The sequence below is a fragment of the Macrobrachium rosenbergii genome, chromosome 12 (genome assembly GCF_040412425.1).
Source record: "Macrobrachium rosenbergii isolate ZJJX-2024 chromosome 12, ASM4041242v1, whole genome shotgun sequence".
In the NCBI taxonomy this organism is placed as follows: Eukaryota; Metazoa; Arthropoda; class Malacostraca; order Decapoda; family Palaemonidae; genus Macrobrachium; species Macrobrachium rosenbergii.
This window is the reverse complement of record NC_089752.1, coordinates 14,103,001-14,122,917: the sequence shown is the minus strand read 5'-3', so window position 1 is coordinate 14,122,917 and position 19,917 is coordinate 14,103,001. Positions and strand designations below refer to the sequence as shown.

At 34.2% G+C, this 19,917-nt stretch overlaps 1 protein-coding gene across 1 annotated transcript in view; it reads left to right on the top strand.

Annotated features, from left to right (window-relative positions):
• Window positions 1-19,917, top strand: part of LOC136844410 (GTPase-activating Rap/Ran-GAP domain-like protein 3) — a 907,028-nt gene that overhangs the window by 885,006 nt on the left and 2,105 nt on the right. The window contains 6 exon segments of the mRNA XM_067113570.1: window positions 12,763-12,922; window positions 13,441-13,554; window positions 14,854-14,950; window positions 16,061-16,204; window positions 17,528-17,608; window positions 18,301-18,419. Coding sequence (XP_066969671.1) covers window positions 12,763-12,922; window positions 13,441-13,554; window positions 14,854-14,950; window positions 16,061-16,204; window positions 17,528-17,608; window positions 18,301-18,419 — 715 coding nt within the window.

The window sequence follows — 19,917 nt, the reverse complement described above, 5'->3', positions numbered from 1 at the left end:
CTTCCCTCGCTGTCCGTAAGATGTGGTGCCAGGTTTGACTCTCTGACAGGTCCGATAGACCTGCCTGTTGTTTTAGAATTACTGTTTGTTTCCCGCAATTGTGGCTTGTAGATTATAAGTTCTTCTACAATTACTGTATGTTTCGCCCCCCACCCCCATCCCCCGCGACTGATGCAAACCGTAGGTACTTTTTTTCATTTTTTTCATATGCTTTTGGTATTGCATATTTTCTTTTTAACTGTTTTCCTCGGTGAATTTTGTAAAATTCACAATTGAAAACAGCAGGGAATCAACATTAGCTTCTCTCGACGTTTCGGTGAAACTAAACGCTGAGGGATTTGAAACCATAATATAGAGGAAAAACACTCACAGTGTCTCTTACATCACAATTTTTCATATGCGATCCAAAATACTTAGCTGAAGAAATTTAACCCAAAAATTAGTTTCGTGCAACTCTCATACCAAAAATAGTTCATAGAGGAAGGCAGTGAGAAAGCAAAATAAATTTTTTCTGTTAGCAGGGAAGAAAATAATTGCACCATATATTACAAAAAAGGTATATAAATGTGATATTCCTCTCATTTTAACGGTAGAGATAGTCGGAAAGCATGAAATAACAAAAGCAAAGATAATGAAGAAGAAAAGTAGGGGCGGAGACCGGGAAAATCTAGATCTGCATACAAAGGAACGCAAAAGAGCAACGAACATAAGAATGAGAAACGATGCATTAGCTGCTCATTGTTTGGGGATTAAAATCACAGCGTGAAATTCTAAGAGATAAAATAAGCATACAAAAGTAATGTCTACAAAAAAATTTCCTTTAGATTGCTAGAATGAACAAAATATGTTGGTTTATCCTTAACTATATAAACACACTACCCACGGTAGCGGGAAACGAAACAGTCAGTAATCCGGGTTACATCAAAAACAAATTCACTCAGAACGAGTCAAACCGGGCAACACGCCTCAACGACTGCAAGAGAAGGATTGCTGAAAATCCCCAGATCGAAGCAAGGCAAAGAATTAGCAAGGGCCACGTGGAGGTATACAAAGAGATTATACAACCAGGTCACTGCACTGAAGAATCACATCACAGACTCTGGAGATGATACTGCATCTACCGTAAGCCGAAAATTTATTTTTCCATCGACACTTCCTCATTACCCAGACTTTTCAATGTAAATATTTTCGTAAAATAAGCCGAAAATTGCATGTTATGGTATAAAAAGGGACTGGCCACTTCCATTTCGTCTGATAGGATACTTTTTTCCCTCCACATTTTGTGGAAAGGCCAGGTTAAAACCAAGTTTCGTTCCTTTCTTGTAGTCCATGTGTCTCCTTTTCAGTATTTTTTTTTTTCTATTTGAGATAATAGGTACAGCATACATTTACATATTTTGTCATTTTTATAAGAAAGAAAAAAAGTGTCACTTGATAAGCTGACAACAGCTCAGTATTTTATTTTATTCATATTCAGTGATGCAAAGTATAGTAGCTGAAGACCCTTAGATCTGACACATGATCGACCAGCACCCACCTCTTGTGCTGCCCAGCATCCGTAACTACAGTATAACTTCTCAGTCCAACTGGGGTTTTCTCTCAATTCTACTTTTAGATCCATGTTATTCATGTCCTTTATTTTCTTGATCCTTACTTGCTGTCTAACCACGCCAGCTCCCTCTTTTTACTGTCTTTAGCTCTGCATGGCTGGAAGGTGATTTACGAAAGTGCCCAAAGCTTGGCTTGACAGCCTAAATTTGTCAGTCCATCGAATATGGTATTAATAAATGATATAGCAGTTACAGCAGCTTTCACTCATGATTAGATATGAATTAGTTTGTAGGTATAAAAATATCTGTAACGACATTGCCGAGAGGAAGGACAACTCGGAATGTCTTTATCTGTCAAATCCCGGAAGATGAAGAATGTGAGACATTGCATAAGGAAAGAAGTTGGGGTCTTGACTCTTGAAGAGATAATAAACCCTACCGATCCGATAAAGTAGAGGGCTTCAGGAGGTGACAAACCATGGTTGAGATTCACAGAGTATGGCAGTAGCGGAAGAGGCTACTCCGGGAATAGAAAACGTGAGGTTTGAAATTTGGTATTTGCCGATAAACAACAATAACGCCTTTGTGTTAGTGGAGAGGAAGAAAAGCGGTAAGGGCTGTAAAGAATCAATCCCAAGTGAAAGAAATCAAGCACTGGAAAGTAATTTTTGTGTTGTTTCTTGATTACCGGTGTCAGGCGAATTTTCTTAAACAACTTAGTGGTGTTGTGAAGAGTATGAATAACAGTAGTGAAACTATTAAGTTTCTATGATTCTGTTAAAAATCTGCTCCTTACGTTTTCTATGATTTTAAAGAAACCTTTATATTTCAATTTATCTCTATCGACACTGTTGTGGCCATACAACCATAAAAAAAGAGAGACTACCAAATGTATAGTTTGCATTTTTAATATTAACTCGGCTGGTTAGACTAGTGTTTTAACTAACGAAGTACCAGGCTGCTTTAAAGGCAGTGAATGTTTAAGTAAAGGATGAAGAGAACTGCCGTTACCATGGTTACTGTTACTGTTATCGAGAATTTGTCTTTATTTAGCTATTCGGGTTAAATTCGTAAAGGATATTTATCGTTAATATTCAGCTCTTGAATCGGCTCCTTTGAGTGGAGATGCAATAATTTTGTGACTTGTTAATCTATAGAAGTCCATCTACTTAACGTTCAACTTTGATAGCTTATTCTGTAGAATTATGTTTTCCAAACTTACCATCTTTTTGATGATTTATTCTTTATGCGTTTCTCGTAGTGCGGGGCAGCTTTGACACAGATTATTGCATTAAATTCTCTTTTATATATTATTCAACTCTGTGACGGCTTATTCTTTAGAGAAGGGTTTTATTACCCTCCTAGCTATTTGTGATTTTTTTAATCATTCGTTTTGCTGCCAGGAGTCATATTTTCTTTTCATTTCCAAGGGGGTTGTATTCTTAAGGAATGGCGGGGGGGCTTGGTTTTGATGCTTCGTTTGTGATTGTACAGTGCATTTTTGCGGAGAGAGAGACGGAAAATAAAAATTAACTGACAGAGGCATAGAAAGAGAGCAGACTTAGAGAGAAGTATAGAGAAGAGGACTGTCTTTGGACAGGCAGACAGACAGAAGAGAGAGAGAGAGAGAGAGAGAGAGAGAGAGAGAGAGAGAGAGAGAGAGAGAGAGAGAGAGAGAGAGAGAGAGAGAGGGAAAAATAAGAACTAACTGACATAGGCATAGAAAGAGAGCAGACTTAGAGAGAGATAGAGAGATGACTAATATCTGCAGACAGAAAAGAGAGAGAGAGAGAGAGAGAGAGGGGCTGGAGGATTTGGAAGGGGTGATGATGCCAGGTGGGGGAAGCACATCAGCTTTACTCCGTGTTGGCGCAGCAAAGCACATAACGCGTCTGTTATTTGCGTAAAGAACAGACTGAACTTGTTATTGGTTTTTTAAAGGTCATCACAAAATGGATGGGATTGTTATTGAACATTTTTGTGTGTGATGATCCTTCTGCTGCTCGCTCCTGCTGTTCTCTCCACTCCTCCTCATCCTTCCCCAACTCCTCATTCCTAAGGAAGAGATCCGTGACGTCATTAGTTTGACGGTAGTCATCATAAATTGCCTCAGTCAGTGACGGATATCTTTACTTTCTTTTTATATGATGTCACTGGATGCTTATCTGGAAATTATGAATATCACTGATAACACTCTCACCTCGTGTTTGCTTGCCAGTCTCTCTCTCTCTCTCTCTCTCTCTCTCTCTGTGCTAATTGACTTCACTACCACTGGTGGTCTTAATTCATCCGTGCACAAACTGACTGCAATTAAGTAGAGCCTTTTTACCCACACCGCACTTCACAAACCCCGTTTTTTCACTTGCTCTCCCATGGCGCTGGTCTCCCTTGCCTTCCAGCCTTCCAGTTCTTTTCCTACCTTCCACTTACCTCCCTTACCTCTCACTTTTCTACCTACCTTCCACTTAATTCCCTTACCTCCCTCTTTTCTTCCTACCCTCCACTTCTCGACCAAAACTTCCATTTGTGTCCTGTCAAATATTGCTCGTTTATTATGATCCCATATTTTTTTCAGTGAATGGATTTTCTTGTCTTTCTCTTCCTTCGGCACTTGTGACTGGGGAAATTATTTTGTTGGTAGAGGAAGACCAATAAAAAACCAGTTCAATGTCACAGCAATGACTAGACTAAGAACGAGAGAGAGACACAAACTTGCAGGCGGTTAAAGACACCATGACTGAATCCCCCGAATACGGGTACTTACTGTATTTTCGTTAATGCAGTAGTATAGGTTACAGTAAAACAGTAGTAACCTTAAGTTTTCCCCTAGAGAGAAAATGAGCAATTCTTTCTTTCCGTTCCCCTAACCTGCCTTAAAATGCTCTACCGCGGTCATTTGTCTAATTTGAATTTCGTGTTAATCTTGTGAACACACACGTTGCTTTGGGATAGGTCTATTTTTTTGTTTTGTTAGTTAGGGAATTGTTTAATTTATTGATATTGAGACTCGATTGTTTATTGGGCTTAATAGTACAAATAGCAGTGTAATCATTTGAAAATTGAAAATACTGGCAAATTATTTGTGAACATTTATTTTAATTTAAGAAAGAGTTTTGAAATACTTCAGAGCAAAATAAAACTTTTATCATAGCATTTGCAGTTAATTTTTAGATCGGTGAAATGTATTTTATGATATACATTATATTATATATATATATAATATATATATATATATATATATATATATATATATATATATATATATATATATATATATATATATATTATAATATAATATAATATAATATAATATAATATAATATAATATAATATAATATAATATAATATAATATAATATATATCATAAAATACATTTCACCGATTCTTCTCTCATTCTTCTTTGTCTAAAAGTTAACATAAAATCTTGCACTTGATAAAGTTTTATTTTGCTCTGAAACATTTTCCGGAACTCTTTCTCTTAAATTATAAATAAATGTTCACAAATAATTTTCCAGTATTTTCAATTTTTCAAATGGAATTTTTCGCTGTTTATTTGCTATTAAATTTTGTAAACAGTCAATTCGCCATTAATATCAGTTGATAAATTAAACACTTCCCTAACTAACAAAGATATAAAAAATATGACACAATCCCCAAAGAAGTGGAAGGTTTTATTATTCATAGATTATTTTTGAAATTTTTTATTATATATATATATAATATATATATATATATTATATATATATATATATATATATATATATATATAGTATATATATATATATAATATATATAAAAATGTACTTACACACATACATTACATATATTTATACATATATGTGTATAAATATATATATATATATATTATATACACATACAAGCATACACACACATGTGCTAATGTACATGTAAAATCTGGAACTTTTTGGCAACACTTTTATTATCTCGAGGACATCTAATCTCCTAAGCTGGAGTCTGAAAGGGAAAACAAAAAAAAAAACCGCTAAACTGCTACTGCTATTATTCAAACTGCTAAACTGCCATTGCTATTATTCATTAACAAGCAAATATAAACAGGCAAAAATAAACTAAGAAACAAGAATCTAAAATGAAAATCATTCTACAGTAAATAATATATATATTAGAGTACAGCCGAAAATTCATTGAGAAACAGAAATCCAACATGAAAATTTTACTATTTTTTACACAGTTCATTTTGTCTGCAAGTCCATATATACGAGTATTGAAGAGTGATTTTCATTTTGAATTCTAGTTTTTCCATCAGTACTTGTCTGTATTTTTCTATATATTATGGAGTGTAGCTCCATTGCAAATCTAGTGTGGCCCTGAAGGAAGCCATTGGTTAGGGCTCAAACATCTATCAGCTGTTCCACTGTCAATCTAGTTAATGTAGAACAGAAAGCCATGAGTTAATGACTGAAACAGCCGTCGGCTTGGAAATGTATAAATTTTTTCCCATTTTCTTTATGGGGTAAGCACGATGCCTTCTTTTGAAGGACTTTTGATTTGGCTTTGGGGTAGACCGTAATCTCGATCGGCTGCCCTGCCTGACATCGCTTAGACCCCGGTATCGCATGTACATGTATCGTACCAGTCACCAGTTCCTTCTCCCAGCAGCGAGGAGGAGCTGAGCGTTAGGTCGACAGTTCGAGACGTGAGGTGTCTGTTGTGTTTTAGATGTTGAGTAGCTTTTGTTTGTTTGTGTATTAGTCTGTAACACCCATTTGTTACAAAACCTATCCACATTACAACAATCCCGGGGTATCTACACGGATAGCAAAATGTCCGCCTCTGACTGGTAGGCTGCAGATTTGAACCTGCACCACAGACTCTGGTGAAGTCCAGTTGCTCTAAACTGACTTGGCCATCGAGGCTTTATATATATATGTGTGTATACACATACATACATATTATTACATTCATGTATATATATATGTATATACACATACATGTATACATATATATATATATATATATATATATATATATATATATATATATATGTAGATATAGATACATGCATATATATATATATATATATGTGTGTGTGTGTGTATACTATATATATATATATATATATATATATATATATATATATATATATATATATATATATATATATATATATAATAACGTCTTATGTTTTAAGGACAAATCTTGTTTGTCAGTCTGATGAGAGTGTGGCTACTGAAAGACTACTGTAGAAAGCAGTGCCTGGGCTGCTTGGCTTAAACTCTATAATCCAGTCAAATAAGATTTTAAGAATGTGATTCAATGCTCAGGGACGATTATTTGATCCGTTTACTGATTAATCGTTGACGTGTGGGCACTGTGTTCTGTGAAAGATTTGCTTGGCAGTTAATGGCCTTCAGGTTTGATCCTTGAATGCGTGAGTGTTCTGAATAAAGATCAAGATAACAATATGAGAGTTGTTAAATAATTTTGGTGATCACATATTTTGCGGATATTTACTCTTAAAAAAAATCAACCCAGTTTTACACAGAATTTCCACATTCTTTCCTTCAAATATAGTAAGATTCCAAGAACGGGAAAGATAGAAAAATCATAACACAGGTGCTCTAAGGCCACGGCTCAGAGTATGTTGAAACATGGAAGTGATTATGTGGTGTATGTTGGCTCGGAAAGCAACATCTTATTTTTCCGGTTTGATGCATCCGGATGAGGTGGTGGTGGTGCTGCTGTAACAAATTTGTGGCTTTGGAACTTGTCCCTCCACCGTGGTCCTCTGCGTTTTAGTTTTTAGAGGTTCCATCTGCAAAGCTGATTTAATCTAGGCTAGAGTCCTGAGGGGGGGAATAAGAATATCAGTTATACCAACGCAGCTCGCTGCGCTGTTTAGATATATAATAATACTAATAATAATAATGATAGCTGCAATTTTCCTATATTGGTCTAGATACGTTATTCCACAACTGTTAAAATGGCATCCATATTAAACTTTCTTCTCCCCTCGTGAACCATTAATCAGGTTTTGTAAAATCCTGTGATGGCGGGTGTCTAAACAGAGTAACTTCCCCTTTCATTAAGAGGGATATAAATAGTGTGTCTAGTTTACACGCAAATTAAGGGAGTCGTTTGCATACGGTATGGTTCGCTTCATTACCGTAGTGATCCTATGCTCACTCGACTTATTCAGCAGTTATTACTGGCACAAGTCTATATTATTTGTTATTAAGTTCAGAGTATGTAGTTATGTTTATCCTTATAATGCTTAGACAAATATATATATATATATATATATATATATATATATATATATATATATATATATATCGTTACCTTTTTCTAGTTGTACTTTTCATTTTTATAGATCTGTTATCAGTAACACGCTTAATGTTAAATCACTATGTTAGGTTAATTTTTATGTTTTATCTAACCATCTTCAAACTATCTTGCATTTACAACCAAACTCGAGAGCTATGTAAATATACAGTACTTGATAGTACGAATGTAAATCAGGTTTTTTAGGTGACTTTAAAGAGTTCCGGAACATACTGGAAAACTTGACGCTTTTAGAGAAATAATATTCTTACATCATTGCTCTCATAAGAGTTGATATACTCATAGCCATCCCAAACACTGATATAAGAGAAGGGTCGAGACTAGGTTTAGCATCCAACACATGAAAATCTAGCACTATTGCAGTTTGGAATAAATCTTTACAATCCGATTCAAGAGGCAATGAAAGCCAAGTGTATGTGGTCGAAAAAAAACCATATCATGTAGAAAACAAGTTTCTCCACCGAAAGATGTTTGAAGGTTTTATTCCTCACTTAAGGCAAAACCCTTTCCCCAAACCAAAAAATTTAGTCTTTGTAATGGGATTAAATCTTCCCTCTCATGTTATGGCGACAGTTGATCGCAGTGGGAGTATAAGTGGACCAAAATAATGCCTGATATCCAAGAGAGTGGGTGAGATTGTAATGAGGCTTATCTCATAGGCGAAGCGAGGATCGTAAGGTGATTCATCGTTACTCTTAAAGTCACTTCATGTCTCCACTCCTGATGATTCCTATAAATGATCGTCCTTCTAGAGGCGGGTCTATAGCTTCCTTTTGAGGTTAGACTCCATTCAAAACTCTCTCATTTTCTCAGTTTGCGTTTGGTTGGAATAGATACGGGCTTTTGTTGTCGACCTTTTGCATCAAGAAATCAGATAATGTTTGAAATTTTCCAAACATTTTGTCTTCCATTCACTATATTGGTGTCGATGCTCTCTGACGTTTGGTGGTTTACCCTAATGAGCTTTTTTACTCTTTTAGTTTACTATTATTTTCACGAGGACATTGTCGTCTGTGGCATCTTACCTTGCAGACCAATGACTTTGCAAGATCTGTGCCACATGGATGTTTGGACATTTTGGAAAAATACCCAAGAATGAAAATTATGACCTCTGGTAATATAATGCATTACGCACATGACTTTCGCATTTATTCCCAGAAAATACCTGTATGACCTCCCTTTCACTACGAGCAATCGACCGGTTGATCTTTTTTCGGCTTCTCCCCAATAACCTCCTTTCAGGTCTCCCGGCTCCTCACTCCTCCCCCTCTCCCTCCCCGACCCTACCTGAACTCCATCTCCCCTCTCTCTCATTAGAGTAATTGGGGCAGAATTCCAAAGTTTCTCCGTGAGTTTTGTGTACACCATTTGGATAACTAAAAGAAAATTGTTTAAAAAATAAACCATGATTTTTCTTTAATGGGAGATTTTTTAGCTTAATTGATTCTTCCTGATGATGGACAGGATTATATATATATATATATATATATATATATATATATATATATATATATATATATATATATATATATATATATATATATATAATATATATTATATATATATAATATAGCATTATATAATATATATATATAATATATAATATATATATATACTGTATATATATATATTTATATTTATATATATATAATATATATATAATTTATTTATATATATATATATATATATATATATATATATATATATTTATATATATATAAAATGATGGGACATAAGATTATAACATTCATTATAAGATACAATACAAAAATGGTTACATGCGCCAAAGATGGTAAACAGTCAAAGAAATACTAAATACATGAGGACCTGGACTTCGGACCAGGTAATAGGTTAAGACGCTTCTTTAGGAGATCTCCCATCTCTCCCTTCCCTACTACATGCATCTACCACATCTGGTCAGCGTTTAAATTCAAAGTAATTAATAAAGAGAACAACAGAGTTGAACAGCACAGAGAATTTTTTCTCTTGACAGAAATTTTATATAAAACCAGAGGAAGTGGATTACCGGAATTCACGAAAGTACATGTATTGATTGGTATCGCTGTCAGTAGGCGTTAGAACTAAAATCTTTGCACGTTTTTAATACTTTAAAGGTAAGGGAGAGCAACTCAGAAAGCATAGAATACTTAATTAAATAAATATACACACATATCTGTATAAATATATAATATATATATATATATTATATATATATATATATATATATATATATATATATATATATATATTTTTATATATATATATATATATATATATATATATATATATATATATACTTAGGTTTTATATATATATAAGTAAATTCAGAACTTACATAATTTTGAATTTTTGAATTACAACAAAAACAGCATATATATATATTCTATATATATATATATATACATATATATATATATATATATATATATATATATATATATATATATATATATATATAGATATATATATATAAAGACAAAACTATTTAATGAAAGAGAAACACTCGGAGTGCTGAGGCCTTTCGACTGACGTCCTTTACTTGGCTGTGGATTATGTTCCTCTTTATTTATATATTCATCTGTTCCATATTTTCGTGATTCAGTTATACATGTATATAGAAAGAGTATATATATATATATATATATATATATATATATATATATATATATATATATATATATATATATATAGAGAGAGAGAGAGAGAGAGAGAGAGAGAGAGAGAGAGAGAGAGAGAGAGAGAGAGGAAGCAGTTAATTCAGACATTTACATAGTCTTGAATTTTAATACAACAAAAAGCATTAACAGTTATCAAGAAATATACCGATCATAATATCAAAGTAAGGAGTATGATAATGAAGGTAAAGGAAACTTAAAAATTCTTTAGTAAGAAAATTCATGTGGATGTACTGTTACCAGAAAACCTGGGTATGAACTATTGACTGTGTAATAATCAATGGTTAGTTGAAGATTCAAAATTTATTCAAAATCTTAAACCAAGTACGTACTGAACTTATTAGTGTGCCAATGTTTGATGACCAATCTCGATTTTAGGTTCATATTTCAACAAATCAGCTGTTGGATCATGCAAGGGACTGTAATCAAACTGAAATGTTGTGACATAATTAATGGACACTAGCTTTACTGCTGTTTAATACCAGAATTTCACACAGTGTATGTGTGTATGTATGTATGCTTATATATGTGTGTGTATTTAATGTGTATGTGTGTATACACACTTACACAGGTGTGTATGAATTAGAAAATAATTTGTGAGAATAAATGTTTAATGTAATTTGTGGTTCTCTGAGAATTGGCAAGGTGTGGTCAAAGTATAGGGAAGGTCAGACGGCAAAATTCGTGAGAGCAAAGACATGAGCAGACCCATAAGCTTGTTTGGCACTTCCTATGTCGACTGTGATGCCGGAATGGCGTTCAAAAAAAAAAAAAAATCAGAGGCACTTAGACATTTATTAACAATACATGGTTGTTGTTTTTAGGAATCCTTTGTGTATTTTTCACAGTTTTCATTCACATCCAGTTTCTCTCTCTCTCTCTCTCTCTCTCTCTGGCTGCCGTGAATTATCACACTCAAATCCCAATAGCCAGAATTTGCATGGCCTTACACCAGTCTCGACCATTTGCATACAAACTGCGCCGTTGATCAGAGGTTCTCAGTCATAGGCAGTTTTCTCCTCCTTCAATATTCCTGGTCCACTCTTGCGGCTGGCGGAGCTCTTTCAGAATCCGGGCTACGTCTGAAGAAAGGAAAACGTCGGGGCTTTGTAAACAAGCGTCAGCAAACTTTACGGCGAAAGGAAGGGTTGAAGAGCCAATGGGAGTAAGTGGGAGAGCCCTGTGGGGGGCCTCGTGTTTTTAGAGACCTCACGATGACAAATTGCTCAGTTCAGTTTTAAATTAATGGACCCAGCGGCGAGTTCTGAAGATACTTGAAAGTTCATGATGTCCCCGTCAATGCATTTTTTTTTTTACAGCTGCAATGCTTTATTGTTTTATTTAACCCTCGGTATTCTTAAGGTCATGCCATGATTCACAAAATACCAAGCGATACTGAAACTTTTGACATATATGAAAAGTCTGGGCATGAGGCAGCAGGCCATAATGAGGAAGTTAGAAATCCAGTGTAGTAAGGGTAGTATGGGGTTTGGTTCGGGAATTGTTTATACGTTTTTTTTTTTTTTTTTTTTTTTTTTTAAGGAGGGAGGTTATATTCTTTTATGATACTTCAGTAAGAATTCTGACTCATATTTTTCTCGGGAGTCAACTTTATTCGCTAAAAGTCATGAAAGTTTTTTACACTTTTTTCAGATTTTTTATATTTTTATGCTCAAATTTAATGTCCATTGCTTTTTTAATATTGAACTGTATTGATAACCTCGATTTGTTGCATTTGAAAACTATTCAGATACATAAGAAGTAAAATCACTTGAGAAATAGAAAAATTGTTTAGGTATAAAAAGGTATTTTTGTAGGAATTTGGCATATTTTTATATCAATCCAAAAATTGCTTGACACGACAAATTCAAATTAAAATGCTTTCTAATCTTAAGAGACAGCATACCTATGATCTGCAACAACCGATAAGTGTTCATAAGTTACACACGTTCATTCAGAACAAGCCAGTTTTGAATGGGGTTCGATTTAAGAAGCAAGCTTCTATACAGAAAAGAATGCTCATGTGTGATAACAAGCTTACTTTGTTCTTTTCTTCAATCTCGCGTTGTATTACATTATGAAAGCCTCTTCATGTTTTTGGGATGGTTTGCAAAAATGCTAATAATAATGACGATTATAATCTTACTACTTTCTTTGGGTGCTGTGATGTTCCACTGTACCAGGTTATAAATGCAGTGATTCAATTTCTCCTCAGGTCGTGACAGTAAGATCCACGTGTTCAGATTATCAGACTTCGAGTGTGACGATGATCGAATCCGAGCGAAAGCAGACTTGAAGGACCACCGCCTCGAGAGGACTAAAGGGTGTCATCTCTACGCCATTTCAAGACCAGGTGGTTCGCACTTGAGAATGGTAGGTCGAGTAGGAGGAAGCTGGACTGCGATTCTTTGTTGTTCCTTGGGATTGGGAGCTTTGTTGAGGCGTTCAGTAAGGACATTTTTTAACCATAATGCTCATTTCATTGGGAGGTCAGGAGATAGATGAAGGGAGGAAATTAAGATGATCACCCTTAAATATATAAATATATATATATATATATATATATATATATATATATATATATATAGAGAGAGAGAGAGAGAGAGAGAGAGAGAGAGAGAGAGAGAGAGAGAGAGAGAGAGAGAGAGAGAGAGTATTGGCCTACAAGAAAGTGAATTAGTTGGTAGATACGTTTCTTATTGAAGGGAAACGATAACTTTCTCAAATCCATGCTTTTTGAAGATAGGATATTAAACCTTGTGCTGCAGTCAGAAAATAGGAAATTGCGTAAATTTCACAGTCCGGCATTAAGATCATTTTGCAGGCATGATAAGATGTCACACAGGTCAGAGTACAAACAGGATTATTTTCTCATCGTGTTTTTCTTCCAGGTGGTCGCTGTAGGGAAGAAGTTGCTAGTACTCCAGTGGCGACATTCAGCAGCTTGGACTGCCTGGTGCCCCGCATCAGACACTGATACCGTTGATGGCTTCCAGTTTATACGAGTAAGTCACCCCTCCCACTCACAGATCAGAGTTCCTGTATGTGGAAGGGTTGAGAAAACGAGGAAAAAATATTCAATAAAATGATGATGAAGATCATAAATAAAAACTGAACAAATCAACTGGCAAGTAACTATATACATAAATAAGTTGGGAGAACTGGAACTTGCGCCGAAATGTTTGTGTTCCCTTCATTTATCAGGTTCCCAAGCTAAAGTCCCCGTAGGGGGATATTGCCATCAGTGTACCTCAGGCAGTGCACTGCAGGCGTTACTTAACGGTCTTTGCAGCATTCTTTCGACCCCTAGCTGCAACCCTTTTCAGTCCTTTTACCGTACCTTCGTTCATACTCTCTTTCTTCCATCTTTCTTTCCACCCTCTCCAAACAATTGTTTCAACATTATTATCAGCGTTAAATGGCCTCGTAGTTCCCAGTGCTTGGCATTTAGCCTAGTTTTTTTTTTATTCCGTTTCTAATTCCCAAGCTAAAGCCATTGAAGTTACGCGAAACCATACATTACAAGATAGACCTATGATAAACCTGGTGCTTAGTACCGTCTACCAGTGATAAACCTGGTGCTTAGTGCCGTCTAAATCCCTATTCTTTTTTTTTCTCATTTTCCTCTCTTCTAATCTCCATTGCCTTTATATACTGCATTTATTTATTTATATATATATATAGGTATATATATATATATATATATATATATATATATATATATATATATTTATTATATATATATATATATATATATATATATATATATATATATATATATATATATATATATATATATATATATATATTTATTTGCTGGTATTTCCACCAATCTCTCCCTGAATTCCTGTAATTATTCTTCACTGTAATCAGTGTATCAGGATAATAATTCATGCTATGTGAAATCTCTTCTGAGTGTGCACTTCAAAGGCAGTGTACAGTTTTCATTAAACGGTTAACTACAGTACCTTTTGATAAAAAGTTAAATGTATTGTGAGTTCAGCGTGCAGTATCCCGATTTGCTTTTTACCTCGAGTGTCCATTTTATTACAGTATTCAGGTGTACAGCATTTACAGTTCAGTGAGTCTCTTAGATTTAGTTTCCTGAGATGTATGTATTCACATACAGTATTTCTAATATACTAGTTGTCAACATTACAAGAATGTTAGCCCAATGCTCTGTAAGAAAAAGTCGAGTAAGGGCATATTTGTTACTTGAAAGCACACCACAATGTTTTTCGTTTTCACACGAAATGTTAATTGCTATTGGTCACTCATACCACTCTCTTTCACCTTGCAAACAGGAAATCTCAGTGGCCGAGGCACCTGTGTTGATTACTTTAGTTGATTCTCCGATGGTGTCGTCTGCAGGAGGGTTGAGTGATAACAAAATATGTATAGGTAAGCCATATGTTTATACTATTTTCACTTTTGGCGTTATTGATTAATAATGCACATGTAAATCATTTGACTGTTTATGTACATGCCTTAGTGCACTTTTTGTCACCCATACACATATGACTTTTTTATGTTCACAAATATAAAGCCACAACTATAATTTAAAATCGAATGCACTCCCTTATAAATAATTAACACCCAGGGGGAACAATGGCTGATTAGTGCATCTACCCCAGCCAGGATTAGAACCAAGAAGACTGGTCCATGTCAACTGTTTTATCATTGTATCTAAACCAAAGGCCCAGGTTCGAATTGTGACCAAAGCAGATGCACTTATATTATTATAATTCCCTTGAGGTGCAAGTTATTTTTAAGGTGTATTAGAAAATATTTGTGGTTTACTGTTTGTGGACATTATTATACGTGCAGGCATTGCGCATCTTGGAAGTTTTCATGTAAAGAAATTAGAGACTGGACCGTTTTTATTGTTGTGCCACTAATAATAAAAATTGTTTTATTCATTTAAAATAGGATAATGTCCTTATAATAAATAAAAAGTAAATAAAATGAGTGAACTTGAAACTTACTTCAATACTTGAGATATGTTCGGGCCCATAATCAGTTACAGTCAGTAAACATTGAAAACAGCAAGTGGTACTTTTAATAATTTCACATCCACGCAGTGAAATAGAGGTGAAATTTAGGCTGCTGAAACACTGGAAACCTCTTACTCATAATTACTTTATTAATTAACATTTGTTCTCTAGGCACTCATTGCATGTTCCTTAGAATACTGTACATAACTTCAATATTAGCATATTTATGAATGAAACTCTTCAGATATTAATTGTTAAATATGAATGAGTAATTGTTACTGACCAACATGATAATACCTTTGTATAGTTAAACATACAGTATACTGTATGTTAATATATAGATTACTTTGTAAAGGAAAGTTGTGTTGATAACTGATGAGTATGTTGTCTTGTTACTCCAGTCTTTGTATCGCTCCGCCAGCTCTGTAAGAGCTAAATGAATAAGCTCAGTAGTCTTGTTAAACTGCTTAATAATAATAATAATAATAATAATAATAATAATAATAATAATCCTCAGGTTACAAACACCAGTGGGACTTAGTGAGTGAGAGGACAGGGGAGGTTACTCGACTGCATCACGTAGAGGCCTCCAAGGTCAACCTTGTAGCTGCCCTTGATATTTATGAAGATGATGAAGCTGAACTATTACTTTGTTACAACAGTAAGTGTTTTTGATATGGGTACGTGTTTTGCATCTTTATCTCATGTTCAATTTTTCCCATTATTTCCCTTTATACACAACATGAAATTAGGATGACTTTCACTTTTTCATTTGGTGTTTAGTATGGGGTTGTTGATATCCTAGAATAAAACTGGGATGTATTGGCTTGGCAAAAGCTATGGAAAGGTGGTCTCAAGAAGGGGCAGGGATAGGATCATGGAATAGATTTTATTCAGTCTTGTCAAGTAGGGAATCTAACTAGCAGTGCTCTAAGCATAACCAATAATCCTGGTAGGCAAATAAACAATTGAAACCGTTATTATCTTAAAGAAAAAATTTCAGTTACAAGGCTAATAAGTAATTGGAACCTTTTTTATTTTTAAGAAAAGAATTTTTCTCTGTGAAGGTGAGTTATTAGTCTGTCAAATTGAAATTGAGGACCAAAACATTAATGGGGTTTGACTTTTAAAGATGATCACAAGAATTGGAAGAATTGGATGGAAAATAGGAAGTGGCCCACAGTCATCGAACTTTTGATGTTATAATTTGGTATTAACTATTAGTTTATGAATCTGGCCACTGGAATTTTGTACCAAATTATGCTAATCTGGATGATAATGAATGCCCTTTGTATGACAAGTAGTGAATGTCTATTTTTTTAATGGAAATCCTGTAGAAATGCATACTTTACCTCCTCTCAATGCTTTATTAAAGGTTCATTTAAGGTGGCGATCTGCTCTCATCATCCTTTAGGCAGTAGAAGAAAATTAAAAGCCATCCTACTATATAAAATGTGAAGTATATCTACATTTTTTTTTTTTGTAACAAAATCTTTGTGTGATGAACTTCACTTTAACTATTACAAAAATCTTAAACAAGGAAATGCAGGCTGTAATTGGTATGAGTATGATGCAATTGCAAGATTACTTGCCGTCATTTGACAGGAAAGGTAAACTAGTTAGTAAGTACTGGTCATATGTCTATGCTAACCGATTGACTGTTTGTAAAATAATGGTACTTTGTTTTATAACTTCATTACACTGCTGCTCAGTCATTAAATGTGTAATGAATTAGCACTTGATATCTTTACATGAAATATCCCATAAAAAGGTGGTACTAATCCACATTCAGTAGTGTTTCAGATTACTAGTAAATTTACATTTTTCTCTCAAGAGGAATAAAATGGGAATTTTTGAGATCAGCTTTTGCTAAGAAAATTCACATTTTAATATATTGTACAGTAATCTGTTTTGAGACAAATACTGTAGTACATATATTGATTATTTGGATATATGTCTAACAAACATTCACTTTTTCTTTCAGATACCTGTCACTTCCAAAAGCTAACTGAAGAATGTTCGAATGAATTTGATTTTCAGTGGAATTCTGTGCCAGAAGCCATTGGTAATTGATAATTTTTCTCTCTTTAACATCCATGTGCATGCAAAATGAAAAGTAATCCTAGGAGATAGAATTAGGCTTTTAGAGTTTTGATAATTATTACTTGTAATATTAATCAACATTTATGAATCTGCTATAGCATGGTTTTCTGAATGTAAGATGATTAGGTATACAGTATTTAAGAATTGCAGAATTTCATGCACATTAATTCTGGGAAATAAAGATGGATAAAATGAATAAATGTATTGAAATTATGCAAAAATCTGAATAAACTTCAGTAACAACTTAGGTCTAAAGTATCCAGTTTAATGAGTTGATGCAGCAACTGATAGTGAAAGAATCAAATGGTTAACCAAAACTTCATAATAATCATCTGAATAAACTTCAGTAACAACTTAGGTCTAAAGTATTCAGTTTAATGAGTTGATGCAGCAACTGATAGTGAAAGAATCAAATGGTTAACCAAAACTCCATAAGTTGTTGGTTTTCAATGTGCTGAGATCATTCCGTATGAAATAATGAATTAAGGTTTTGAGTTATTTTTGTGATAATGCACAGGTGCAGTGTTGTAAAACTGTAAATGGCGATAGCAATCGACTTACCAGTGCTTAACTTTTATTTTGTGAGCGTGTGTGATAAGTAGGTTGACAGTTTTAAGATTTTATTTTATATTTTCAAGTATTTTTTCCTTCCAGTGTGTGCCTTCCCCTACATCCTTGCATTTACTCAGGATAGCATAGAGATCAGACTAATTATTAATGGCAACTTGGTACAGACAATGGTTATGCCTCGCCTTGCCTTCATTACTTCCAAGGTAAGATGAATAATATGTGTAAGCATCTTTTAATGGAAATTTTTAAGATCGGAGTAAATATTCAAGTACAGTAATAGTATCAGCCTGTAGGTTGGGTTTTTGGGTTATGTAAACAGTATTGAGAGAAGTTGAGAAGTGAACTATTACTCCAGTTATTTCACTCAAAATATTTATAGTTTTTTCTCAGATTTTATAGATAAGTCTCAGAAGAGACTTCTTTTCGGTTTATTCCCAGTCAAGGTCTCTGTTTTTACCAAGCCTTTTCCAGGTGTTTCTCTTGTATCTCCTTTCATGCCTTCCTTTGTCTCATGTTTTATTCAATGCAGTCTATCTTTTCGTAGGCTTTCCTCTCCTTCATATCCCTAGCACTTCCATTTCCATGATCTCTCATGCAACACGTGACCCATCTTCTCCCCTCCTTATCAGGTGTCCAGACCATCTAAGTTTTGACTTTTGATCATTCTTTGACACTTCATTGTCCTTTGCAGATCCCTTGATCTATTTATTTCTTAACCTATCTCATAATGCCTCTTCACTCATCCATCTGAACATCCTCATTTCTACCATGTGTAACTTATTTTGTTCTATTTTCTTGAGTGGTGCCACTTCTAGCCCATACAACAAAGCAGGCCTTACCACACTTTATGTACATAGCTGTTGCAATACACCAAATTCCCCACAACAGTGTATTCTATCTGGCTTGAACTTGATGGTTAACCTCTTTATCCATATCACCAAATGTATCTACAGTATTATGGAGCCCGGATACGTAAATACTAATTTGGTATTCACTTCTCCACACTTAATTGTGGCTTGCGGGTCATCATCCATCCCATTGAAAGAGAGTAAATTTATGAATAATTTATGATCATGTACAGTTATATATTATCATAGCCAGTGAAGATTATAAAGTTGTCCTTGCGTGAGAGTTTAATTTTCTATAAATTTTGGTTTATTGAATTCTAAATTTCTACTGATTTTATTCCAAAGATTAATTAATAATCCAAGTTTTGAAATGCTGTGTATGAAGTAAAGTTGCTAACAAATCCGGGTTAATAATTGTCAAGCGGATACTAAATTATCATCAGTATTATTTATTAGTTCTAATAAATTTTGATGTTTGGTTGAATTTGATAGTTTATTTAACCAGTCTGTGGCTAGATGAGCCTAGTAAGAGCAAAGTATACTTTCAACAAGTGTCCCTAATTATTGATTCATAAGACAAGATAGTTGCATATTTAATTTCTTCTCCAGTCATCTCCCTGTAAGACCTGTTTGTGAGCCTTGTTTACACTTTATTTGCAGTATTCCTTGCCTTTGTGTCCTTGTCAGGTAACTAAAATATAAGTGAAAAAGGGAGAGATGGCCACAACACAAGACGTACATAATAGAGATTTGTAAGATTTACGAACATGATGCATATAATAATGATCTGTATGAATTATATACCTGGGACAAAGAATCATTTGGTTTTAGTGGTCTGCTGACTTACATATAC